The sequence below is a fragment of the Papio anubis genome, chromosome 3 (assembly GCF_008728515.1).
Source record: "Papio anubis isolate 15944 chromosome 3, Panubis1.0, whole genome shotgun sequence".
Taxonomy (NCBI): Eukaryota; Metazoa; Chordata; class Mammalia; order Primates; family Cercopithecidae; genus Papio; species Papio anubis.
The window spans coordinates 27,504,688-27,532,530 of NC_044978.1; the positions used below are offsets into that span (position 1 = coordinate 27,504,688).

Here is a 27,843-nt window from a genome sequence, read left to right on the forward strand (position 1 = left end):
TTAATATCGATTTAAAATTATTGAGTTTTACTTTTCATTAAGATATAATGAAAAACAAAAAAGAAGCTACTACTCTCAGTACAATAATACTGGTTTTGTATTTACCTGTGTAGTTTCCTTTACCAGTGTTTCTCTTTATTTATTATTATTTTTTTTATGTTGCTTTGAGTAATTGTCTAGAGTCCTTTCACTTCTGCCACAAAATCTCCCTTTAGCACTTCTTGGAGTGAAGGTCTACTAGCGTCAAACTCCCACAGCCTTTATCTGAAAATGTTTCCTTTCCATTTTATTTTCACAAGGTAGTTTTATCTGATATAGAATTATTGGTGGACATGATTTTTATATCAACACGTTAAACTTATCTTCCAGCTACCTCTGGCCTCCATGGTTTCTGCGTAAAAATCAGCTGTTATTTGTATTGAAGTTTTTTTTTAAATATATATATGGCAAGTTGTTTCTGCTTTCAAGATTCTTCCTTTATCAACAGTTTTATTATAATTGGGCTCAGTGCAGATGTTTTTGTGTCCTTCTTAAAGTTCATTGGACATATAAATTCATGTATTTTATCAAATTTGGGGAGATTTTGCTTCTTATTTTTCAAATATTTTCCTCTCTTTTTTCTCTTTCCTCTTCTGGGACTACCGTTATGCAGATAGCATATTTTAATGGCATTCCACAGATCTCATAAGGCTTATTCATTTTTGTCAATTTTTTAAAAATTTTATTCAACAACTTGGATAATTTCAATTGACTTACCTTCAAATTTTCTAATTATGTTTTCTGTTTGCTAAAATCTGCTTTTAAAATCCTGAAAATAATTCTCAGTTACTGAAAACTTTATTAGAGGATAGAAGTTTTTAGGAATTCTGGCTCTTACAATAACTGGTAATAATTTTCAGCTATTGTAAGAGCCAGAATTTCTGAAATCATGGGCTCATATCTTCAGCACCACTGCTGAGCTGGGAAAGGTGGAGTGCTAAGGTAAGTAAAAATGCAGCAAAGTTTTTCTACCATTTTTAATTTGCCTTTTTCTTGACTTAGCATTCTCTTAGTTTGTTAGCAGTTTTGAGTATTTTTTGGAGCTATCTAGAGATTATTCTGACAGTTTATGCTTGACTTTTTGGTGTTTCTGTGGTAAGATAGGGTCTTGGAGCTACATCCTGTACTAACATCACTGATATCATTTTGGACATAGCTTTAAAATAAGCATTTTTGATTCACTGTTATCCTCATGTTAGTGCTTGTTTGGTAATTCAGAACGACACCTTATTTTCTGTCAAATGGAACTAAACTCTCTGAATTGGTAATAAGAATTCCTGTACTTTTCCCTTTTGTAACAAAATTCAACTCCTCCTCTACAGTCCTTCTCATTATTTGATCATTTTCAAGCCTGAGTTATGAAGTGTGTCAGCCAGCTTAATGAGCCTGATTACAAAGTACAAGGGAATCAACTACAGGTTATCAAGAAGAAAACACTAAAACCATTGCCTAGATAACCTTAAAACAGAAATAAATCTTATTTTAATTATTTGGGACTTAAATAAAGAAAAATATTCTAAAGAATGTAATATACAGAGACTGAAAAGAAAGTTCTTATATTTACAAATATTTCAATATGATTTCAAGTCATAAGTACCATAATATAAGCAAAAATATGCCTTTTAATAAATCATTATATTTTTTGCTCATTGTTCAAATTTAATACATGGAGATATTTTTAAATTATTTATTCTAAGAAAATCAGAGAAGCTTATTTTTTTTAATTAATCTTCGTTATTATTGAATGTTTTTACAATTTGCTTGCCAATATAGAAAATAGTGGCACTTAGTGAAGTATAGTAATTAAATTATTTTATCAACATCTTTTGCATTTGTTGGATGGTGTAACTAATGGTATCAGTTAAAACTAGAAAAGTGATATACTATACTCAATGTCATTCTCTTTCTCTGTGACTACATTTTATATACATTTTTATGCCCATTGCCCTTTTAGCTGAGGACTAAAGCAACAAATATGATTTTTAAATTATTGATTAATAAGCTAATTAACATTAGATGCTGGAAACCTGTTTCATGCCTTATGTCACCAGTTAAAAAAAATACTAAGTTAAGGATAAATTAAGGATAACCAGTTCTCTATACAGGAAAGTTTAAAATAAAGATAATATTTATTCGTAAGAATACAGCTAATAAATTATTAAAAGGATCTTATAACCAACTGCTCTGACAAAGTAGAAATCAAAGGCAATTATTTTGATATGTAATATGCATTCCAGTATTTCTTTAGGATGCCAAATTTTATAAACTACATATTATTTGACCAGTTTATTATTTTTCAGCATTGGAAATTTTACTATTCCAACCTCCCAATTATATCTGTTTTAATTAACCATCATACATAAAAGATGAAGGTGTGCACCAGTGTTTCTTATGACTTATTTTTTTACATAATATTTCTCATAGAAATAATTTTCTGCCCAATTTATGGTATTTTAAAAGAATCATTTTTGCTGAATATCCATATCTACCTATATGTTTATATATAACTTTTAAATGGCATACATATATAAAACCGTAAAGTATTTTAAATTTTGGTGCGATATGATAATACATTTTTATTGTTTTTGCATAAAATAAATAAATTCATGTATGAAGCATTTACTTATGCCCTTATCAAGATCACCAGAGACTCTGCTAGTTCCTGATGATAAAGTTTTTGAACAAAAAGACAGAACGTTTGCTCTCTTGGAACACAGATTTATTGAGTGTTAATAGTAAATAAATATTTAAACTAGTAGCTCTCTAATGACAATTTTTTAGATGTCATGCAGAAAAAATACAGAGTGAATAGGAGTGGTGAAAGGGATCCACTTTAATATTAAAGTGGTGTAAGGAAGAGTATAAAGGAAAGTGTAAAAGAAGGTCTCTTAAATGAGAGGTCATGTAAGATGAGAACCAAATGATGAGTGATAGTGAGACAAAGAAACTGGACATATTGGTAGAAATGTCAGAGGAAAACCTCATTAGAATATCTTAAAGTTCAGGAATATTTCAATAAGCAGGGCAACTGGCAGGGCTGAATTGTGGACCAGACACCAAAAAGAACAGCACGTGTATATGAGGAGAAGAGATGGTGATCTTTGGCTTCTAAGTTTGCCATTGCTTACCTCCAATGCTGAGGAGCATGCTAAAGCAGATATACCTCTTTGGGGAGAAAAATGTATTGGTAGCTGACTCAGAATCAGGGCATGAAAAGGAGAACAAGGTTAGGGCCATAATCGGCACAGAATGTTTTCCCTCAGAATTGTGTACTGCTTTATGGCCTTCTAGACTTCCCTGTTGCTGCTGAAAAGTCAGAATCAAATCTAATTCCTAATCCATTTTGTGTGATAGAGCATTTTATTTTTCTTTCTGGAGACTTGTAGCAAATTCTTTTTGTCTTCAATATTTTTAAATTTTACAGTGTGTCGTGGTATGTGTCTATTCTAATTCATTTTACTGGGCACTGGGTGAACTCTCTCAAGTTGGCAATTCATGTCCTTCAGTTCTGGGAAATATTTTAATAATTTTATTAATTATTTCCTACCATCTGTTTTCCTTCCCTTTCCATCTGGACCTTCTATTATTTGGACTTTGGAATTCTGGAAGTGATATCTATGTTGTTTTACATTTTTTTCTCCTATCTGTTATATCATTGATTTTATAAAGTTTCCTTTCATTTTTATTTCATATATTGGCTATTATCTCATTTCTCTGAGGATATAAATTACAGGTTTTGTTCTGTTTTGTTTTTACAGTAATTTTTTCACTGCATTGACTAATTTCACATTGTTTTAGTCTGTTTGTTTATTTTGGTCTTATCTTTCATGTTAGAGGGTTTACTTATATGCCCAGTTAATGCTGGCTTTTTGTTCTTGATTAAGAAAAGGACATCAAAAATCTGACTTAGAATTTCTGAGCACTGAGTAAGGTTTTTCAACCATCACCTTTCCTGTGAGTGACCCGGGTGAATCATTATTAGGGAACTCCCAATTTTACATAAAAATTCTTCAAAGAAGAATCTGGATAATCTGCCTGATGGCTAAGATTACGGCTTTCAACATTCCTGCCAGGGGCTGGGGTGGAATGCACTGTGGTAGACGGCTGCTTTTTATGGCATTCAGCTTCCAGTACTCTCCAGATTCCATATGGTTTAGCTGTGTCCTGAAAGAATAAACCTCCAGGTTTCTACCAGGATTGCATAAGGGAGGGGATCTGGCAATTTATTGACGTTGCACAAAATTTTCAACAGGCCTCCATATTTTAGCAATGACTGTCATTTTCATTTCAATACTGGTATTGCTAATTTATCTGAGGAAACTGTGCATAAATAAGGTTTGCAGCTTTACCAACCACAAAGTTGGGATTCAGCTTGCTCAGTGCCACCAAGTCAGTTCCCACCTGTCTATAGTCTTACAAGGTTCCAATATTTTGTTGTTGTTTCCTCCAGTTCTCTTCATCCTTGCAGATCTATTTTAAAGTATTTTTAGTTGTCTCAAAGGGTTTAAGAAGATAACAAATAATGTTTATATCTTCAATATATCATAGTAAATTAGGAGTTCACTTAAGAGGAAAACATGTGTATAGTAGCATATACACATACATACACACACTAAGATTATGTAAATTATGTATATGTGTAGATATACGCAAAATAACTTTCATTGCTTTCTTAATTCCTTCAATTCCCTACATTCACAACTATTAACAAACTAATCTCTATTCCTTTGAAGGAAGCTCTGTATTGGCTAAAAGAGTTGATTTCAACTCATTGCAATCTCTGCCTCCCGGATTCAAGTGATTCTCATGCCTCAGCCTTTTGAGTAGCTGGGATTACATGTATGAGCCAGGCCCAGCTAATTTTTGTATTTTTAGTAGAGACAGAGTTTCACCATGTTGGCCAGGCTGGTCTCAAATGCTTGACTTCAGGTGATACTCCTACCTTAGCCTGTTAATAATAGCAGACATTAAGGTGCTGACAGACACTATTTTATAGTCTGTCATAATGTCTAACATAGTAGTCATCATGTCTGGCAGACACTATTTTAAGGGATTTGCATACATTGATTTATATCTGTGAAATCAGTTCTATTAATATCTCCATTTTACAGATGAGAAAACTAAAGCAAAAAAGAAAGAAAGAAAAAAAATACCCCTACAAAATTCTAAGATTACACAGCTAGTTACTGATGGAACCAGGTTTCAAACTCAGGCAATAGAAGGTCAGATCCAATGGTCCTAACCACTTCTGATCATATGAGGTTTTTAAAAAGTTACATATGAGTTATTTCATGACTGAGGGCAGTCTAATTTCTCTTGATAAACTATTTGAAAGTCCAGTTGCTATACTTCCCAACCTTCTTTCTATAAATACTTTCTTTTCTTCTGTCACATTCACTCATGTCTTCACCTGTAATTTTATATACAGCGATGTCAAACTATGATCCCCTGATTTTCTACTGTGCTGAAGTTTTACATTTCAATTGTCTGTAATAAATATCTTCTATATTGTTTTCAGGAACTATAAACATTGATAGGGAGAAAGCACGGGCAGAATAATGTAATGGTTAATAGTTCAAGGAAGCATAAGTTTGAAGCCTGGCTCCATCACTTACTATGCTTAAGCTAGGACATGATAAGTAACTATTTGGAGCTGGTTTTTTCCTTATTTGTAAAACAAGAAACAAATAGCATTTAAGATTGTTACAAAGATCAAATGAGGTAAAATGCTTAGGTCAGTATAGAAAAATGGTCGTTATTAGTATTAGAAGAGAGACTTGTTTGGGAGATATGTTTTCTTACTCTCCCTACTTTAGTACTACCACTGAAAGAGCCAACTACATAGAAAAGGTGATTTCAGTGCTGTTTTCAATGTAAGCAAACATATGGTAAATAATAATTTAAAAATCAACTAAAAAGAGACACAGTAAGTTTTGCTAGGTTTCCTTTATTGGGACAACTGTACAGATTGGCTTATCGATTTAGAGAATTATCACTCTGAAACCACTTGTAAGGGCAATATAAAAATGATAGAAGAGTTGAGGGTTAGGGGACAAAGATGATTGGTTTTCTGTATTTCTGTGCTCTTCTTTTCTAACCAATTTCCACCTTCAAAATCCTAATCATTAAAACAATCCATTATCCAATCTGAGTTCTATTAGGAAGCTTTATTTTTTTTTCTTTCAAAATAGATGTTTTTCTCCTACAAAAATTTATGTAATTCTGTATCTCTCATGTGACAACCTTTTTAACTTATGAAATATTTATGTTTTAACTATCTCATATCATTACTAAAATATAAGATTCTTCAAGGCCTAAGCACATGACATGCATCTTAGTATCCTTTTCAGTGCTTAGGTGATTATTTTTCTGTGGAGACTTTTACAACACAACCTTAACATAAGCCAGAAAGGAGAAGGTGGGCAGAGGAAAGAAATAAGGACAGTCACCAAGGTTGACACACCATGAAATAGCAATCCAGTGGGATCCTGTGGCTGTGCTGTCTGAAAGGCATAATCAGAGAAAACCTGCAAAGACCAGCAATGTCCAATACATTGGCAGGGTAGGGAGAGTGAGGTGCCAGACCATGTCACGCTCTCCTCTAAATATACACCTAACCCGCCATGCGTGTCGTCCAACAACGTAAAATGGACAGTAAAATAGCAATGTTATTATCTAAGCAATTTACACAGGATATAAAAGCAAGTGTAGAGAAGATTATCATATGCAAACTGAAATGTTTATGAGAAGATAATTTATTGATGCATTGTATTGTTTAGCTTTGTTTTATTTTATAACTTGTAGAGAATTTATCAATAGCTTGAATGTGACCAAAAGCTAGTGATGGGAAGAACATTCAAATATTTAAAAGCCTAGGAATTTCAGCTAACCAATAACATTAATAAAATAATATTTAAAAATAACTGGGAAACTTTTACTTTGGATAAGCAATGAGTTTAAAGATATTAATTTTATTTTATGAATGAGTGAAGATTTCAAATATGCAAAAGACATAAATATGGAACAACTTGAAAAATCATATTGGCTCATCAGAAAAGTATGAAATAATAAGCCAAGTGGTATAGTTCAAAAACAAAAGTTACAGAGCTATAGGATATAAATAAATCAATAAGACACAAAGATGGAAAAAATCACAGTGGTCTATGGGCTACATGGGATTTTAAAATACAAACATACATATATTTACATACATATGTGTGTGTATATTTATATACACACATTCTTATAGAATAGCCATTATTATTGTTAGGACAATTTGTTTTAAGACCCTTAACTTATATATATGCAATGTGGAGCTTAATTTTCAGACATATGAGGAAGGCAGATAAGTATCAAAGCTTATGAATACAAAGATGATAAACAGTATCTAACAAAAGACTAAAGACCTTGGCAATTTTAGATTTAAAAATAGTCTCTTGTTATGGGTGGAAAGAAGAATTTCTTATTTTTATATATTAGAGAACCGTCACAACAGATCGTTGCTTCAGTTGAAAAGAGTATGTTGGACTTAATTCTTTTACTGTAAGTGACATTAAAATACCAAAGCAAATTGACATGCAAGAATTTGAAAAACTATGCATTTTTTACCCAACTTGAACCCTTTTTTTGTACCCCGTCTGCGATACATTTTTTCTTAGTTGCTTCTGCTTTTTATTCAAATACTTCCACTACACCTGACAATTAGAACCATTACTCTAAATAGTCCCATAACCTTACTTCTCTACCATCATACTTGAAATGATTGAGTTTTGCTGAAAAATAACATTGTAACTTGGCACACTGGTACAACTGAAGATATTTGGACTATACCATTGGGAGTGATGACATGTTAGTCCATAGCCCGTTATTTATCTTCTTTGTATTAAAAACGACTATTTTAGAATGTTGTTGCTCTTAACAAATGACTTGTCTTCCACGGGAGAGAGAAACTTACCATCTACTGCAAAGAAAGCATACAACATGAAGACTGAAAACATGCACGTTTAATCAGTCAGACCTATCTGACTTTAAGGCTCAAATCTGGCACCCACTTTCTTTGCAGTCCAAAAACTTAAAATTTCTGACCACCAGTTTATTCATTTGAAAATGTGAAAATAAGATTTTCATATTGGTATGCTATTAAATTAAATAATACATGTAGACCCACATAAAATGCTCATTAAGCAATAATATTATCACATTGTTACTATTGTACAAGAATATTGAGTCTACTGGTCAAGAATTTCCTCCACTTCTCACAATGCTGCTTACAAAAACTGTCTTTATTTATAATCACTCTTAACTCCTTTCCTTTTGTGCAAAATTACCCTCTTTGGCTCTTCCGTTTCCAACGCATACTATATTGCTCCATACGTTGATTTCTTAGAGCTGTTCTTGTTTGACTCACACTATTTTCACCTAGACCAAGGTAGTGGCTTCCTGACTCTTGTTTTTTCTTTTCTATCCTCCACAAACTCCTTAAAACTATTAAAGACCAGCTTCTACTGTCCTAATGACACATCCTAAACATACTGTCCAAGGCTGCCTATTATTATCTTCTCCCTAATTCTCTAACATCTTCTAAAAATCATAATCAAAATCACTCCCCTTTGGTAGCATTAGATCAACCTGCTCATATATTCAAAGCTTTGCTGAAAATATCCTTTTACTCGTCTATTGTCCACATCCCTAATTTCTATGTAGTGCCAGACTTCTCTTCTTTAGAATGCTTTCTGGGACCCCTACTAGACAGAGTTAAGTTCTCTTCTTTTATCATGGTAGTGTTAATACTTTTGAGGTAGTATTATATTATTTCCCCCTTTGCCTGTGTCTAATTCATACAGCAGATTGATTCTGTGTCTTTTGCTCCAGGAAAGGAGTACAAGCACTTGGAAATCTGAAAAAGCTTGCAGTTTTTCCAAACACCCAAGCGAGGGGAAATGAAATAATTCAAGGGATAAACAAAGTTTTTGGAGAAATTAGTTATGAAATAGGTTTAAAACACATCTGTTGGAGCAGAGAGGCAGGGAGTTGAAGCAAATGAGTTTAAGAGAGAGAGTGCTTTGCATCCTAATTTTTTTTTAACTACCCAAGGAACTTGAGTGATCATGTGACTAGCAACCAGAATTGTATCAGTGGTGAATCCTGTGTTCTGAACCTGAAGACACTGTATTTACTTCTTATGCTTTGCTATTTAGAAAATGCTATTAACATTGGTGTAAGTCCTCAAAAGAGAAAAAAAGTTTTAAAAATAACTGATATGATATTTTTAAACTTTCTCATGGAAGAATCGTGCTTCATATATGGTAATAAGTTGATTCTTAGAAAATAAGGTTCTCTTTTATTTCCTATGCAAAAGTTTGTTGAAGAAATTAATGAACTAGTCAGTACTCTCAACCATAGAGGGGTTTTGGGAAGAAAAAATTGTTAAACATTGACTCTGTTTAGATTTATGCCAAAACTAAGAATTTAGCTTTGCTGGAGCTGGCTTATACTGGTTTATGAGAGCTGGCTGCCTACATCTCTTCTTAAATTCAGATGTGAGGTCTTGTTTGTAGCTTCAAATCAGACACAGTGGGAGTATTTTACAACACAGAAACCAGAGAATGCTACAAACAGTGCCTTTTGTTACACACTAATCACTACATCACTGATGATGGCTCAGGGCCAGAAAAACTCAGGAATTTAAAGGATCTTTCCCAAAAACTGATGTTAAGGCAACTATTATAAATATGGCTCTTAAAAAAATCTGACATTGTTTCTAATGCATTAGGTATGAAGAAAATGTGGAGTAAAAATAAACAGTCACACATCAAAAATTATAAATTTGAGGGAAAAATGAGACATCATTTAGTCCAGCACTCTGTAGAAATCCTGGATTTTTTACTTTTTCCTTACTGGATGTCAGAGAGACTAAGGGAAGCCATGTCTGGTACTCACTCTCACCCCTGCTTTAATCAGAATGGTGACACTTTGGATTATTTTATGTATTGGGCTTTTACACTAGATTTTTTTTCTTAGCTATAATTTTCAAGTTTGAACTATGTACACACACACACACACACACACACACACACACGCATACATGCCTACCTACATCTGCTAGAGTGGTATTTAAGATTGTGATTGAGTGCATTGTTTCAGTAATTAAGTTCACTGGCAACATTTAAAGTCACTTCCAGTTATGTACATTCTACAAAAAAATTCATAAAAATAAATATTACTCAATTGAAAATCCCAGCTTACTTTTTGGATATGGACAAACTGATTCTAAAGTTTATATGGCAAAGCAAAAGATTTAGACGATCTGATAGAATATTGAAGAAGAAGACAGTCAGGCATATTGAGCTATTTGACTTCAATATGTACTTTAAAGCTGCAGTAGTCAAGACAGTATGGTGCTGGAAAGACAAAGAAAGAGTGATGGAACAGAGTACAGAGCCCAGAAACAGACCCACACCATTAGAGTTTACTGATCTCTGACAAAAAAAGCAAAGCTAATTAAATGAAGAGAGGATATTCTTGTAAACAAATGGTGCTGAAGCACTGGATATCCATACTAAAAAAAGGGAAGGGAAGGGGAAGGGGAAGGGGAAGGGGAAAAGGAAGGGGAAAGGGAAGGGAAAGGAAAGAAAGGAGAAGAAAGGGAAAGAGAGAAAGGAAAGAAGACAAATCTAGTCACAGACCTTACATAATTCAAAGAAAAATATTCAGCTTGAATCACAAGTTTAAATGCAATATGCAAAACTATAAAACTCTTAGATGATCTATTTGGAGGACATCTAGGAGGCTGAGTTTGGTGAAGACATTGTAGTTACAATAACAAAGGACAATAAGTGAAAGGAAAAATTGATGAGTTGGGCTTAATTATAATTAAAAATTTCTCTGCAAAAATCACTGTCATGAGATTGAGAAGATATACTACAGATTGGGAGAAAATATTTGCAAAGACACATCTGATAACAGACTAGTACATAAAACATACAAATTCTTAAACCTTCGCAATAAAAATGGGTAAATACTAAAAGCAACACCTCAGTGAAGATGATTTGCAAATGGTAAACAAACATATGAAAATATGCTCAATCAATCTTATGATTATGGAATTGCAAATTAAAACTTCAAGATACCACAACTACCTAATTGAATGGTAAAAATCCAAAACATTGCAGACACTAACTACTGATGAGGATATAGAGCAACGAAAAACTCTCGTTCATTGCTGGTGGGAATGCAAAATAGAACAGTCACTTTGGAAGACAGTTTGGTAGTTTCTTATAAAACTAAATATGACCTTGCCACCCGATCTATAGTAACAATAGTACATTTTGGTATTTACCTAAATGAACAGAAACTCTATGTCTTACACAAAAACCTGTACATAAATATTTATAGCAACTCACTTTATTTACAATGCCAATCTAAGAAGCAACTAAGATGCCCTTCAGTAGGTGAATGGATAAATAAACCATGTTAATCCATACAATGGGATATTTTCCAGCAGTTAAGAGAAATAAGCTATGAAGCCAGACATAGACATGGAGGGATTTTAAATGTATATCATTAAATGAAATAAGTCCATGATAAAAGCCTACATATTATATAATTCCAACTTTATGATATTTTAGAAAAGGCAAAACTATTATAGAATCATTAAATATATCAGCGATTGCTGAGGGTTCAGGGTAATGGAGGGATTGACTAGAGCTCATAATCTGGAAAAATTGATTCGTGCATATTAACGATGTACCACACTAATTCAGAGTGTTAATGATGGGGGAGGTTGTGTGCTTATGTGGGAAGGGAATATATGGGATCTCTGTACTTTCCATTCAGTATGGCTGTGAACATTATATTGCTCTAAAAAAGTCTCTTAATTTAAAAAAGTAAATATCATTGTATTACACTTTATCAAAAAGAAAAAATACATCTCTTAAATGCATGTTTGCATTTTGATACTTAATTTCTTTAGAAAATCTAATTCTTTATGAAAATCATAGTTTTAATGACTAATATTTACTTTTTAATTTAATAAACTATTTGGTTTCAATTTTACTCTAATAAAGGAAAAAATATATTGTAAAAAGATAATTTACTAGAGTTGATTTTAAAGTTAAAACTTAAAAATATAATATTCCTTTTCTAGCAGCCATTTATTTTTATAAATATAACAGAAATTACTGTATCTTCATTAAAAAATATATTAACCATATTGCTGTACTGACTCTAACAATAAACATTATAGTCTGAAATTTGGCTGGACAAATCTATGCATCTATTACAATGCTTGACCTTCACTTAAATATTTTTAAAATGCTGTTTAATATTTTTAAATCATTGCATAAAATGCCTTTCTTATTTGAGAATATCTACCTACTATTTTAAATTTTAATAAGAAATAAGATATTTTTTAAGTGTTGGGTTTATTCCAAAGCCTGAAATATTTTAAGTCTCTCAGATGATTTAGCATATGCCTTTTCTCTCATTGCATAGATTTATATAAAATAAAATGCTATTTTTATTTATGTTAATTGGTTTACTTTCTTATTTATTATCTAGATCAACATGGTTTATAGAGGAGAGTGGCAGCTAACTATTGAGCAAAACAATTTACTTTTTTCTGAATGTCACTCAAATAATTTACTGAATTAAAACATTTTAGAACAAATATTTTGTTTCTAATATTCACAAATCTTAGTTATCTAAAAGAAGACCTTAAATATCATAAATTCACATATGGTATATGTGTCTTTCTGTCTCTATATCTACCAATCTATTTATAATGTTATAGTTCTAAGGGAAACAGTGAAATTTCTTTGGCTTCTAACCAACTTATCATCTAAATAAGTACTTTGAGCTAAAGTGTATAATGATAAGTATGACTAATTTTTCAATGGGATGGAGATATTAAGATAATTAGAGAAATCACCACTTTAGATAGAACTTAGAAAGGAAACAATTAATAATTAGAAAAACCGTTGTGGAATTTGTTATCAAGGTTACACGTTGAGGTTGGAAAGAGTGTAAAATTGTATCACACTCTGTTCTGCTTTCAGAATTATCACACTTCAGTTGAGAACATCAAATAAGAAATAACTGTTTCCATATTAGGTACTGATCTCAAATCACTTAACTTCTTGAAATGACACATCAAAAATTATATCCCCTAGCAAACATTCATTAACATGAAAAGAAATTATAACTTGGCTGGATGCAAATTACCTGGATCTCTGGCTTTTTTCTACTTATTATTTTCATACTGGCCTCTTCTTAAAAAAACAAAAACAAACAAACAAACAAAACCACACCTTCATCTGTTGCAGAATTACATGAAGAAGCTTGCAGAAGCAATGGATTGTCAAAAATAAGGTAGAAAAGAAGGGTTCAAACTCACTGAACTACAGATTATGTGACTGTTCAAAAGGATTGTCGTTCAAGAGTAGCACACTGGGCAAACTTTCAGTCAGGCAGCCTTTTTTGACCGACTTCGCAAAACAGCAGCAGGAAACACACATCCCAATTATTACAGGTCATGAAAAGATCATACTGTGCTCAATCTTCTGTGGGCATTCCCGTATTTACTTGAACTGCCCCTTGCCATAAAGTGTGTGAGGTTTGAATGCATTTTTGTTAGAATTTACAGTGTGCAACAGGAAATTGTTATTTTTTATGTAATAGAGAGTTTCACAATTTTTCCATTTGTGGGTAGCAAAACATCACCAAAATATTATACTTAATTCTAAATCAAAATATTTAATTGTATAATGTAATTTTGAATTTTTCCTTCTTCCTTTTTTTCTTTTTGCAGCTGAAAGAAATTCTTATACAGTGAATGTCCATGAAAATTTTTAGAGTATATTTTGGGAACACACATGCTGTAACACTCCCCTAAATGCATTTCCAATGCCTATAATAATAACAAGAGCTGTAGAGGCAGTCATTTATTTAATTCAGTGATTCTAAGTCAATATGTTCTATGTACCAAATCTGTAATAAATGATAATTCTTAATAACAGTAATAAATACATTCATTAAGCAGATATTCTATACCAGGAATTTTCAGTGCATCATTCAATTTAATATTCTTAACAACCACATGATATTATTACTACGATAATTATTATTATCTTCATTTTACATATTCATGGAAGTAACAGTTACTGAGTTCCTACTATGTTCTAGTTAAATGGGAAAACTGAAGTTCAGAGATTTTTAACTAACTTGCCTAAAAATTATACTTGTAGTCAAAATACAAACAGAGGATTCTGATTTTTAAACCCAAATTGTAAAAACCCATTGAAAGTAATGGCAAAAACCACAATTACTTTTGCACCATATTAGCATGAAACAAAAAGTAAATCAAAATCTTAGAAGAGTAATTTAGAAAATCGAAGTCAAAATTCTCCTGTATTTTGCATAGCTGAGGCTCTTTCTAGAGTATGTAAATATGATTTAAATTAGAGAAGTATATGATTGTTCAAGGCAGGTGAACTATAAATACTAGACATTATAGAGAAAACACTAAATATACTCACCATACAGTAGCTTTCATTAGAACTGCATTTTGCTGAGCATTATTAAATTAAAGGATTTTTTGGATGAGAGCAAATCCAAAGATAAAGTGCCGGTTACCTCTTATTTTACTACTAGAACAGAAGGCCCAAAGGGATTGCAGCCTGGCTGAGGTCACACCACCAGAGTATAATGGAAAAGCAAAGACTCAAATTCTGTTCTACGACCAAAATCTGTTATTCTTTTTAACAAATAATTGTTAACATAATACTTACATAAAACATTTTATGAGTTAATGAGCACCTCAAATAACTTGATGCTTTAAAAACAACAATATATCAATATTCCACAATAATACTTAAAGACAGCTAACTTCAAAATCTGGTTCTTTCCTCTTTCTTTTATTATTGTTTTAAATCCTGCATCTGTCTCTATTCCATGCCCTGTATACCCTCTTATCAGCCATTGGACTCTTAACTCATTCTTTAAACAAAACCTCAATTGTTTGTATTACATGGTACATTGTTTGTGAGGTCTCACATTATCTCAATCTCCTTTGTGCCCTTAAATGTCCCCCTATATCTTAGCCTCTCTACTTAAGCATGTTCAAGTCCTGTCCTATGCTCTTTGTAAGCCACTTGAAGAGTCAAGTGTCAATGATTGTTCTTTTTATGTATCCTATACCAACCAACATACCACCTTGCTCATAAAAATAATTGTATTTTATTAAAATTAAAGTTTATTTCAATTTAGATCCACTCTATACATATCAGCTGATATATTAGATATACATATAGACAAGAATATAAATATAAATATATATTTTAAGATAATTGTATTCATTATTGAGAATCTGATAATGCCATCTTAGAATAATAGGGAATTATTTTGCTATTGCTTGATATGTTTAATCTTTTAATATTTTATCTCTTTTTAAATTTGTGGAAGTTTTGTAATGTTCTGAAGGAATAATACTTATAAAATATGAACTTGTTGAATATATAATCCTTTTGGGGAACAAATGCTATTTTATCAAGCTATAAGCTACCAGGATATAAGTTCTTGATTAAAATTCATTTAGTGTGTTATCTGACTGAATGTACTTAGAAGAAATCTTTGACACGTTGATCAGATTAAATTGATTTAATCTCAGCTGAAACTTAAGTTCGGCATTAGTCATGGATAATTACTGTCAGAAAGGGTATGTTCTAGCTATTCATTTACATAATATGAGCTTTCTTTGGATTGCATATGAATTAATTAAATTTCCTTTAATTGTAGCAGTTACATGCAACACACAGCTTCTAGCTAGTGTAAAATAGTTCATTAACTTCTACAAAATGGAAAATATCCTAATTCAAATCTCTGAACTAGAGTACAGGCTTTAAGATAAAGGATTTAAGAGAAAATACGAGAAATATTGTGACCAACATATGTATGGTAGATATGACATGTTATAGTGGAGCATTCCTCTAAAATTGGGAAATTACACTGATTCAGAAAGCTACCTCAATTTGTGACTAAAAAGTAAAATGATCAGACTTTTAAAACATTAGCTCATTCTTCAATTCTAAAATAAACAAAACACTCTCTTGAAAAATCTTAACTCATTGTTTGACAGTAAAAAAAAGACATACAATTATACAAAATATAAGTATGTGAATCAAATTTCTCTATTATAATGGCAGCCCCATTTAGACTCTATAAACATTAAATCAACAATTTGCTTAATTCAATACTGGCATAAGGACGGGGAAATATTTTTCTATTTCAAAATCAGTATTTTTATACTTTACATTATTCTACTTTATTTTATAGTAATAATTGATGTAATTTTGGACTTTCTTTTAGCACATTAATTTTTTTTTAAAGTTCAGATAAATTAAATTAAACGGAATTTGTTTGCACAAAGAACAATTCAGCAATCTGGCAGCACTCAGGACCAGAAGAGATTCACAAAGCTCCACCTAGTGGTGAGCTATTATAGGTCAAACACAGAACCAAAGTAAATGAAAGACCTGCTTGGCTACCACCAGGCATCTATGTTATTTGGCCATGGTCGGATGAAGCATTTGCCTTTTTTGGAACTGATCTGATAAATTGGCTTCCTGTGATTGGCTGAAACCTGGTTGTCTGTTACAAAAATATATTCCTAAAATTAGTTTTGGCTTGTTTACATACTGATAAGTTAGGGTACAGTTTCTTACTTAGGAACTCAAAATACAGAGACAGCTTCAAGCTAATGGACTCCTGCTTATTTAATTTAGCATATCGAACATTAAAAAGCAATCAAGTAAAAAATAGCAAAACTTGCCCAATACCATGTCAACCTTGCTAATCAACTATGTTCATTTTTAAATTTCTTTTCCTAGTATCTTCCAAATAATTGCATTATTTTATAAGGTTTTGATTATAGCATTAGCTTCTCATCTTTTTCCACTTAAGAGCATTTTAAAATTATTCACCTAGTCTTTCCCTTAGTGTTATGTATTTTAATTATGAGTTAGGATTTCAGTAAGTCAGTGCACTAAAGTTTGGTCCTGGAAGCAGCAATATCATCATCACCTGGGAACTTGTTAGAAATATAAATCTTGGACTAGACTCGGGATCTACTGAATCAGAAATTCTGGGGTGAGGTGGAGAAAATAATTTGTATATTAATAACTTCTCTGGGTGATTGTAAGCATGCCAGAATTCAAGAACTACTGCATTACATACATTTTCCAAAATTGATTTTTGTACAATTTTTTTTAAATTTTAATTTCAGGGGTACATGTACAGGTTTGTTACATAAGCAAACGGGAGTCATGAGAATTTATTATACAGATTATTTCATCACCTAGGTATTAAAATATTTCAGTGAGTTATCAACATTTAAAATAACATTGGAGATACATCGGAAATATCTTTTCAATAAATTATTTTTCCATCTATTTGTTTTAAATTTCATGGAATGCTTCATCAATAATTATAGTATTTTATCAAAGAGTGAAATAGTTTGAAATTTTTTACAAGTAGATTTGTTCTAATTTTCACTGCTATCAGAAAATCTAAATTAGTTTTTTAAAAAATATGCCATTGGTAGTGTTGATCTTTTTGTGTAATTTTAATTTTGGTGATTTAAATTCCATTAGAAAATTCATGCATAAATATGAAAATAAAATTAATGTATGAGCTTCCTTTAAAAAAGAATTAAATTGATTAAATACATTTCCATTCACATATTTATGTTCTTATCAAAACCAATTTTTGAAGAGCTGATAATAATAATAAGTAACACTTACAAGGAGTTTTATATGTGCCAATTGCAACCCTCTAATCTTGACAAAACTATGGGGATACAGTATTGTTATCCCTATTTTACAAATGAGGAACCTGAGTTATATCTGAGTTATAGATGTGTTAAGTAGCCACCTGGGGCCCTAAAGCTTGCAACTAGGAATTTAAACTCTGGATCAGAATCCATGTTCTTAATTATTATGATGTTGTTATGTAGCGACGGCTTAAACAAACAGCTGAAAATATTAATATATACTAAATACTCAAAAAATTACTATAAGTAATGCTTGTAACCTTTCAAATATTTACTTTCTTTTTTGCAATACATAAGTGTCATTGATACTAAATATATATATACATGTATATGTGTATACATATGTGTATACATATCTATGTGTATGTATGTGCATATGTATATTCAATTTACTGCCATTTTTCATTTTCTAAAATTCTCAAAGCTAAATCTGCCTAGAGAAGCATAAGGAATTGAAGTTGCTAATTTCAGCCTTAGTACAAGACTGCTGGATTCACTTAAACGTTTCTGATGCAAATTGAGTTTATTAGACTATATAAGTAACAAGAAAATATAATTCTTCATGATTTGTTGATTTAATCATGATATGCATCAGTGATTGTCAGATGGCAAAGGTCAAAACAAGAAAGGATAATTATATCAAACAGTTTTCAAGAGACAGTTATTTTCCACTCCTGTCTCGTTACATTTTCTGCCTTGTATATATACATTTACTTTCTCCTATCTACAATTCTGTTACTGTAAAAGCTAACATTTATGAAACATCTATCATGTGCCAAGGATGTGCTTTCTATGGATTATTACGTGTAATAGTTTGAACAACTCTAGAGATGGTCCATACTATTATTTCCATATTACAGATGAGACAACTTGGCACAAGGAAGGAATTTATCCAAAACATAAAGCTAGTAAATGGTCAAGCCAGGATTTGGTGTCAGGCAGTTTAGCTTTACAGACCTTGTCGCTAAGTACTACATTCCTCTGGGGAAGGAGAAGAGAGCTCAAGGAGAGGAGAGGAAGAAGGGAAGAATGCTGAAAGCATTTTGAGAAAGTTCGTGTGCAGTTATTTATGTAAGCATCTCCACCACTGAAAATTGAGCCCTGAATACATGATACTATGCTTTTCTTAGAACACTTGTTTTCCATTTGAGACTCTGAAATGCATATATTATTTGGACAAATGAACCAAAAGTTTTTCAATTTTTTTTTTTAATTCTTCAGGATTTATGATTCAGGATGGCCCTTTTGGATCTTGTGAAAATAAGTACTGTGGTTTGGGAAGACACTGTGTTATCGGAAGAGAGACCGGGCAAGCAGAATGTGCCTGCATGGACCTTTGCAAACGGCACTACAAACCTGTGTGTGGATCTGATGGAGAATTCTATGAAAACCACTGTGAAGTGCACAGAGCTGCTTGCCTGAAAAAAGAAAAGATTACCATTGTTCACAATGAAGACTGCTTCTTTAAAGGTAAATGCAGGGTGAACTTTAAGTGTCACCCCACTCTATTTCTTTTCTTTCTCAACTAGTGCCTTTAAGATTAAACGCTAGCAATTGTATATCAGCAAGGGTCTAAAAAGGAAAAGAAAAACAAAATAGCCTAAATACTCCACTAAGTAGCAGTGTGTGGAAATTTACATGGAAACAGTTCTGATATTCAGTTATAAGAATAAAGCTGGCCAAAATATGACTCAAAATTTAATATAGATTTCAGCATTGCACCATATGGCTTCCCAATCATGAATTATCTTAGGGACACAGGGTGGCCAATTCAGTCTACAGGCCAAATTCAACCAGTAAAAAGCACTTGGAGTGGAATTGAGGGACTAGTGAGTGCCAAGCCATGCTGTGATAACATTTCATTCCTTCCTGATTAAAAATGATGGTTTCAGTTTGCACCACGTAATTCAAATTATATGGAACCGGTAGATGCCCACTGAAATAACTAGAAGACCTCATGCTAAATCTCATTAGTGAATCAGAGATAACCATGGTTTAAAAATTTTAAAGTACTGGTATTCACTTTCCTGCATTTGAAAATCATTGGTTTATAGAAAAGTACTGAATTTGTAATTCAATACATTATTTTTACATGCCATATAAATAAATCATTGAACAGTTTTAACATCATTCAATTTTTATACATTTATTTGTTGTTTCCTTGTTCATGCTGTTGGAAATATTTTCTCATTTATAGTCATGACTCAGTCTGAAATTCTAGAGTTAAATGTGTAGAACTTCCATCAATAACTAATCTGATTTCTAATCTTTGGTCAGTGCCAAGTCTCAGTTTTTCAGAATATTTCTGAAATGTATTTATACTTAAAAACCTATTTAATATTTTTATTCCTAGCTTAAATATATGGCTGAAAAATAATTTTATTATACTCCACTCATCCACCTTTTAAGGTAAATTGTATAATTAAAAATTATCCTTTTTCAAACTTACTCTAACACAATATTATTTCCGACATGTATTTTAAAATGACATGTAGAGCTTTTCAGATGATGCAAGATGCAATGCTCTGTTATTGTTGCTGCTAGAAATCCTTTAACACATTTGAAGTAAAACTAGGATAATTTACTTACCATAGTGTACTGTGTGCCTCTTATATACATGTGCAGAGAATTTTATGACAGTAAATTCCCTTCTTTATCAAAACGATAACAGATACTTCGATTTCAAGTTTAGTTCAATTCCCTTTTCTATCAAATCTATTTTACAAATACTTAATGTTTGTAAAATATTAGAGAATTTTTTTTCTGTCATTTTGACACAAGATGGTACAGTGGAAATTATACTATTGCACTGATACCTGACACTATGAAATTATGTACATAATATATAATATGTAACTATTCAAATATTTTAACTTAGCATCATATTCTCAAATTGAAGATTTGTTCACCTGACATCCATATGGAAACACATAATATTAAATATCATGTGGGGGCCGGCACAGTGGCTCACGCCTGTAATCCCAGCACTTTCGGAGGCCGAGGTGGGCAGATCACCTGAGGTCAGGAGTTCATAACGAGCCTGGCCAATGAAACCCCGTCTCTACAAAAATACAAAAATTAGCTGGACATGATGGTGGGTTCCTGTAATCCCAGCTACTCTGGAGGCTGAAGTAGGAGAATCTCTTGAACCCAGGAGGCGGAGTTTGCAGTGAGCCGAGACTGTGCCACTGCACTTCAGCCTAGGCAACAGAGAGAGACTCTGTCTCAAAAAAAAACAAGTAAATAAACATATATAGTATCATGTGGGAAAAATAGTTTGGTGTATTTAATGTTCTGTTTTGTAGCTGTATGCTTAGGCATAATACCATTCAATGTCAGGATAGGATAGATGAACAATAGATTGATTTTATTATAAAGTAAACATATAAAGTAATGGTTTGAAGAACTTCAGTCTTATACTAAACATATTTATTAGATCTATTGTTACTTAAAAATACTTTCTCATCATGTGTAGTATTAAAATTTCATTTCTACTGTCTGGGTTATTTACCAAGGGTTAGCATATTTTCCAGGTCTCAGAAATTATGGATCTTTTTTTCACTTAGGTACTTAACTTGGTGTTTTGCCTAATATACAACTAACTCATAAAATGACTTTATTTCATCAGAAGGCAGTAAATAATATCAACCAAAACAATAAATTGCCTGTCTTATTAGTGTGCATTGGGCCAAGTTTTGATTGTAAAGGAAGATTCTGTAAAGCTGAGGCCTGATATTAATTTGATAGCTAAAATTAATCTTATAATTGTGAATTATATTTTTTGTGGAGTTTCAGCAAGTTATATTGCTTGCTATAGTGGCCTAGTGGGAGAAGCAAATCAAAATATTAGGTTAAAGAACTGCAAAACTGTATATTCATTTAGGTATTTTTTAAAGAAAAAAATGAAAAGGTAAATTAAAAAAAACAGAAAATATATTTGCTACTTTTAGATTTTTTAAAGTGATTGTGAAAACCTTAGAATGTTAAAAAACCGTTGGCCAAATCCAGTTCACAATCTGTATTTTTCTGTAAAGTTTTATTGAAATACAGCTACACCCATTGGGAAAGGAGAGTTGAGTAGTTGCAATAGAGATCTTACGACCTCTAAATGCCAAATATCTTCTTATGTGGATCTTTTCAGAAAAAGTTTGCTAACCCCCTGCTGTAAAAGATTTTTGGTACTTTAAAATTCATTTAAAAAATTAGTAGCAGATCTTTACTTTTCTGTATCTTCTTGACTATCTTGATGAATACAGAGACCTACATGTGGTAAAATTAAGTAGAATGAAATATATATGCAAATGGTGGAAATAAAACAGGAAGTCTTAGTAAGACCTAGGCATAGTGGTAAAGTCAATATCCTGATTAGGATATTGTACTCTAATAATACAAAATATTACCTTTAAGAGAAACTGGGTAAAGATACATGGGATATGTCTGTATTATTTCTGACAAATGCATCTCATGAAGAAAAGTTTAATTAAAAATTCCTGGAAAAATATTGGAAGATACGTAAAAGTTTTTAAAGAAAGCAAGATTTGCATTATTCCTTACTGATTTGCACTTTAAGGTAAGTCCTGTTTGTTTATATCAGATTTATATTTGGCATTTATGTTTAAACTTATTAAGGCTGGGCACAGTGGCTCACACCTGAAATCCCAGGACTTTGGGAGGTTGAGGTGGGTGGATCACGAGGTCAGGAGTTCAAGACCAGCTTGACCAACTTGGTGAAACCCTGTGCCTACTAAAAAAATACAAAAAAATTTGCTGGGCATGGTGGCAGGTGCCTGTAATCCCAGCTATTTGGGAGGCTGAGGCAGAGAACTGGTTGAACCTGGGAGGTGGAGGTTGCAGTTGCAGTGAGCAGAGATCATGCCACCGCACTTCAGCCTGGGTGGCAGAGCAAGACTGTCTCAAGAAAAAAAAATTATTAAAATAATTCATTTTGTAGAATGGGGTGTATTGATGCATTGTTTTAAAGTTAAAATCTGTGTTAAAAATCTACATTTCTATATAAAGTATTTTTATGTATACCTATACCTGTATATCATCTTTCTATTACTTGAGTTACATATTGAAATGCCTCTGTGGTAATCTCAACATTTTTTATCACTATTGACTTTTAAATATACATGTAAATTTACCAAGAACTTTTTAGTGATTTATGATTTGTAGAACTATAGATAAAATAAACAATATACCTATGAATATAATATTTTTATAATTTATTCCTATTCACATTTATTTGATCATGAAATAGCTGGCTATAATCGGATATAGAATATTGTAGTATTTGTTTATTGGCATCAGATACTTTGTGATGATGCTCAACGTAACATAAAACATTCTATTTTTATAAAATGCCTAGCTGTTCATTTTTGTGATGAGACAGTTCTGCCTTAAAGTCATTTCCCTCACAAAGGGCTTTCTAACTGCAGCAATTCACAGCATCCCTTAAAGCAAGCACAATTTCCTCTCACCCTGGCATCTGGTCATTCCCTCATACAAAACATCTATACTACTGAGAGTATAGATGTAAACTGGAGTAAGAAACTCAAGATATAACCTATGCCAAAATGAACAGGGATTCAAACCTTTTATGAGAGTCAATTGAACAGAAACCATTCTGCTATTTACTGTGCTGAGAATAAAACTGCCATAAAGGCAAATGTTCTGTGCACTTAAATGTGTATCGCAACAATAACAACTTGAGAAATATGGTTGTCACAGCTATCTGTGCACGATTAGCATGAGATCTGACATTGTTTCCATTTTTGAGACATAATCTGAACAGACTTTTGTATTACATATTTAAATTAGTTATTTTACCTGATTTTTTATTTTCTTCTTTCTTTTTTTTTTTAAGAAGGAATTTGTAGATTTTAGGCTAACAAACTGGCTGCCAGATATATTTTAAAATATATTAGTAAATGTCATGTGCTAATCCACATGTTTTTTTTTTTTTTTTTTTTAAGTAAGGGCACCTTTGTAAAGCTTCTGTTTTATGTTAATATAGCCTTTTATACCATTTAAACAAAAATAGCAGCCTGAATAAATCTATATACACTGAAAAATGATATCCAGATTTTTGTTTGTTCTGTTTTTTTAGTCAGTATTAGCCAACTGAAACTGCAGGTTGATGATGAAATACATGATTTGGACAATAAGAAATGTAGGTAAACTTTTTTGAGGCCAGAATACTGGCACACAGTGTTTCCAGTTCCTCTGAATTCACTTAGTACCCACAACATCAAAACCAATTTTATTAATCCTTTATGTTTGGCACATCTATGTTAACCTTTTTAAATTCGGTGATGTGAAACCTTACATATTTGATATGTTTACCTGCCATTTATAAATACATAGTAGATATATGATAAATGTTTTATATATTAATAAAATAATCTAAAAGAGGTGATTAATACTTAGGCAGACTCGTCAATCATTTTGGGATTTTGGGATATTAGACATTAGGACTATTCAACAAATGTTACCAGAGAGTGGGAAGGTGGGAGAAAGGGAGACAAATGGACAAATGAAAAAGAAAAGAAGAGAGACAGGTAGGGAAAGGGTGAGGGGGATTATGAGGGGAAGAGATACAAAGAATGGCAGCAGGAGTAGAGATAATAATAACAAATTGAGTATTATTTATCTCAAAACACTTTCATAAATGTTAAATTATTAATTAATCATTTTAACAAGTCAATATACTACAGTGAAGGCAACAAACTTACAGTTTTAAAAATGGCCTGTCAACATTCTCACAGTAAGTTAACCTGAACTGGGACAGGAACCAAGGGCAGAGGCTTCCCATTTAGTGCATGTTTGTTCCAAATATGTCTGCCTAAGGCTACAATATTGTAATATCTCACTTGCCTATGTTTCTTAATACATTTTACTTTTAATAGTGATTTCTATATGAGTACTTGACATCATTTAGAAGCAACCTGCCATCTATGGTATCAGTGAAGATTAAATCATGCATTTAACGTAGTTAGTGACCAACAGAGGAACATAATAAGAAATTATTATTGGGTTTAAGACTAGAACTTTAGTAAATGACACATTTGATTATAATAAATTTTCAGACTTGAGTCTGTGAAGTCATACATATTTTCTTTTGAGTTTATATTGGGTTATAGTCTTATATCTGGTCAAATTAACATAGAAATGAGTTTACAAGATTATAATAGGCTAATTGGTGGTGGTCAATTTTCTGATTTTAGATAATTATATTTAAAGAAAAAATAACTACAGTGAGTTTGGAAATATATTTGTTATTGAGTGACATTTATAAAAGTTTAACTCCTTGTCATCTTTCTTACTGATGATTTATTGCAGGTTAATTTTGTTTATCTTTTATGACAAATAGAATATCTATCAGATCTATAACTTAATATTATTTTACCACCCCACTACATTTCCCCCCTAAAATAATTTTAGTGATTATGCAGTGGGTTTATTACTGCATTTAATTTCTGTCAAATTTTCCCCTATAACGTATATATAAGAATTAACTTTAACATTCAAATACTTAGTCTTATCTTGTTTTTATACATTTTCATGCTGTTTCTTTTTTCTTAGTTTCAAGATGTGAAATATGTGTTTGAGCTTACTATTTTATTTTGTGTTTTTTTTATGGAAGTATGGATATTCCACTACTAGTCATGGGCACAATAGTCAAAAGTGACAGAAAAAATCAAGAATATTTCGTCAGTTCAAATAGTTTTTCTTCTACTTTGTCTCTCTCATAGCACAAAGTAGAATGGAATTTTACATGGAATTCTGGGAGATACAATTCAAGTTGTGATTTGGGTGGGGACGCAGCTAAACCATATCATTCCACCCCTGGTCCCTCCAAATCTCATGTTCTCACATTTCAAAATGAACCATGCTGTCCCAACAGTCTCCCGAAGTTTTAACTAATTTCAGCATTAACCCAAAATCCACAGTCCAAAGTCTCATCTGAAACAAGGCAAATTCCTTCCACCTATGAGCCTGTGAAATCAAATGCAAGCTAGTTCCTTCCTAGATACAATGGGGGTACAGGTATTGGGGTAAATACAGCCATTCCAAGTGGGAGAAATTGGCCAAAACCAAGGGGTTACAGGGCCCTAGCAAGTCCAAAATCCAGCAGGGCAGACACATTTTAAATATCCAAAATGATCTCCTTTGACTCCAGGTCTCACATCCAGGCAGGTTCCCATGGTCTTGGGTAGCTCTGCCACTGTGGTTTTACAAGGTACAGACTCCCTCCTGGCTGCTTTCATGGCTGGCATTGAGTATCTGTGGCTATTCCAGGTGCACAGAGCAAGCTGTCAGTGGATCTACCATCCAAGGGTCTGGAAGACAGTGGCCCTCTTCTCACAGCTCCACTAGGTGGTGCTTCAGTAGGGACTCTGTGTCGGGGCTTTGACCCCACAGTTTTCTTCCACACTGCACTAGCAGAAGTTCTTCATGAGGGCTCCGCCCCTGCAGCAAACTTTTGCTTGGGCATCCAGGCGTTTCCATACATCTTCTGAAATCTAGATGGAGGTTCCCAAACCTCAATTCTTGACTTCTGTGCACACACAGGCTCAATACCACATGGAAGCTGCCAGGGCTTGGGGCTTCTACCCTCTGAAGTCACAGTCCAGCTGTATCTTGGCCCCTTTCAGCCATGGCTGGAGTGACTGGGACACAGGGCACCATGTCCGTAGGCTGCACATAACACAGTGACCCTGGACCCAGCCCACCAAACCACTTTTTCTTCCTGGGCCTACAGGCCTGTGATGGAAGGGGCTGCCATGAAGGTCTCTGACATGGCCCGGAGACATTTTCCCCGTGGTCTTGGAGTTTAACATTAGGCTGCTTGCTACTTAAGCTAATTTCTGTAGCTGGCTTGAATTTCTCCTAAAAAATGCGTTTTACTTTTCTACTGCATTGTCAGGCTGAAAATTTTCTGAACTTTTATGCTCTGTTTCCCTTTTAAAATGGAATGCTTTTAATGGCACCTAAGTCAGCTCTTGAATGCTATGCTGCTTAGAAATTTTTTCCACCAGATACTCTAAATCATCTCTTTCAAGTTCAGAATTCTGCAAATCTCTGGGGCAGGGGCATAGTGCCACCAGTCTCTTTGCTAAAGCATAAAAAGAGTCACCTTTGCTCCAACTACCAAGAATTTTCTCATCTCCATCTGAGACCACCTCAGTCTGGATCTTATTGTTCATATCATTATCAGCATTTTTGTCAAAGCCATTCAGAAGTCTCTAGGAGGTTCCAAACTTTCCCACATTTTCCTGTCTTCTTCTGAACCCTCCAAACTGTTCCAACCTCTGCCTGTTACTCAGTTTCAAAGTCATTTCCACATTTTCAGGTAGCTTTTCAGCCATGCACTACTCTACTGGTACCAATTTACCATATTAGCTCATTTTCACACTGTTGATGAAGACATACCTGAGACTGGGAAGAAAAAGAGGTTAATTGGACTTAACAGTTCCACATGGATGGGAGGCCTCAGAATCATGGCAGGAGGTGAAAGGCACTTCTTACATGATGGTGGCAAGAGAAAAATGAGGAAGAAGCAAAAGCACAACCCCCTAATAAACCCGTCAGATCTTGTGAGACTTATTCACTATCATGAGAATAGCACAGGAAAGACTGGCCCCCATGATTCAATTACTTTCCTCTGGGTCCCTCCAACAACATGTGGGAATTCTGGGAGATACAATTCAAGTTGAGATTTGGATGGGGACACAATCAAACCATATCACCTCCCATAGACATTTCACTTATCATATTCATTTTCTCAGTATCCTCTTGTCAAATGCTGAATGCAATATTTCTGTAACTTACAAAATATTGAAAAGCAAAGAATGCCTTTTACAATTTTTTTCAATATAATTGATTTTTCTTCTATATTTCTGTGCAAAAACACAGTGATAAAAAAACTTTTCATTGATTACATTTAGAATATGTAATTGAGGATAAAATGTTCTAGA

The 27,843-nt window shown here is 32.8% G+C and overlaps 1 protein-coding gene across 5 annotated transcripts in view; it reads left to right on the forward strand.

Annotated features, from left to right (window-relative positions):
* Nucleotides 1-27,843, forward strand: part of FSTL5 (follistatin like 5) — a 795,441-nt gene that overhangs the window by 234,543 nt on the left and 533,055 nt on the right. For 4 of the 5 annotated variants that reach the window (XM_021938126.2, XM_021938127.2, XM_021938124.2 and 1 more), the window contains exon 4: nt 19,085-19,333. In XM_021938126.2, coding sequence (XP_021793818.2) covers nt 19,085-19,333 — 249 coding nt within the window. Of the gene's footprint in view, nt 1-18,265; nt 18,935-19,084; nt 19,334-27,843 lie in introns of those variants that run through there. The other variant, XM_021938128.2, reaches the window with a different exon arrangement.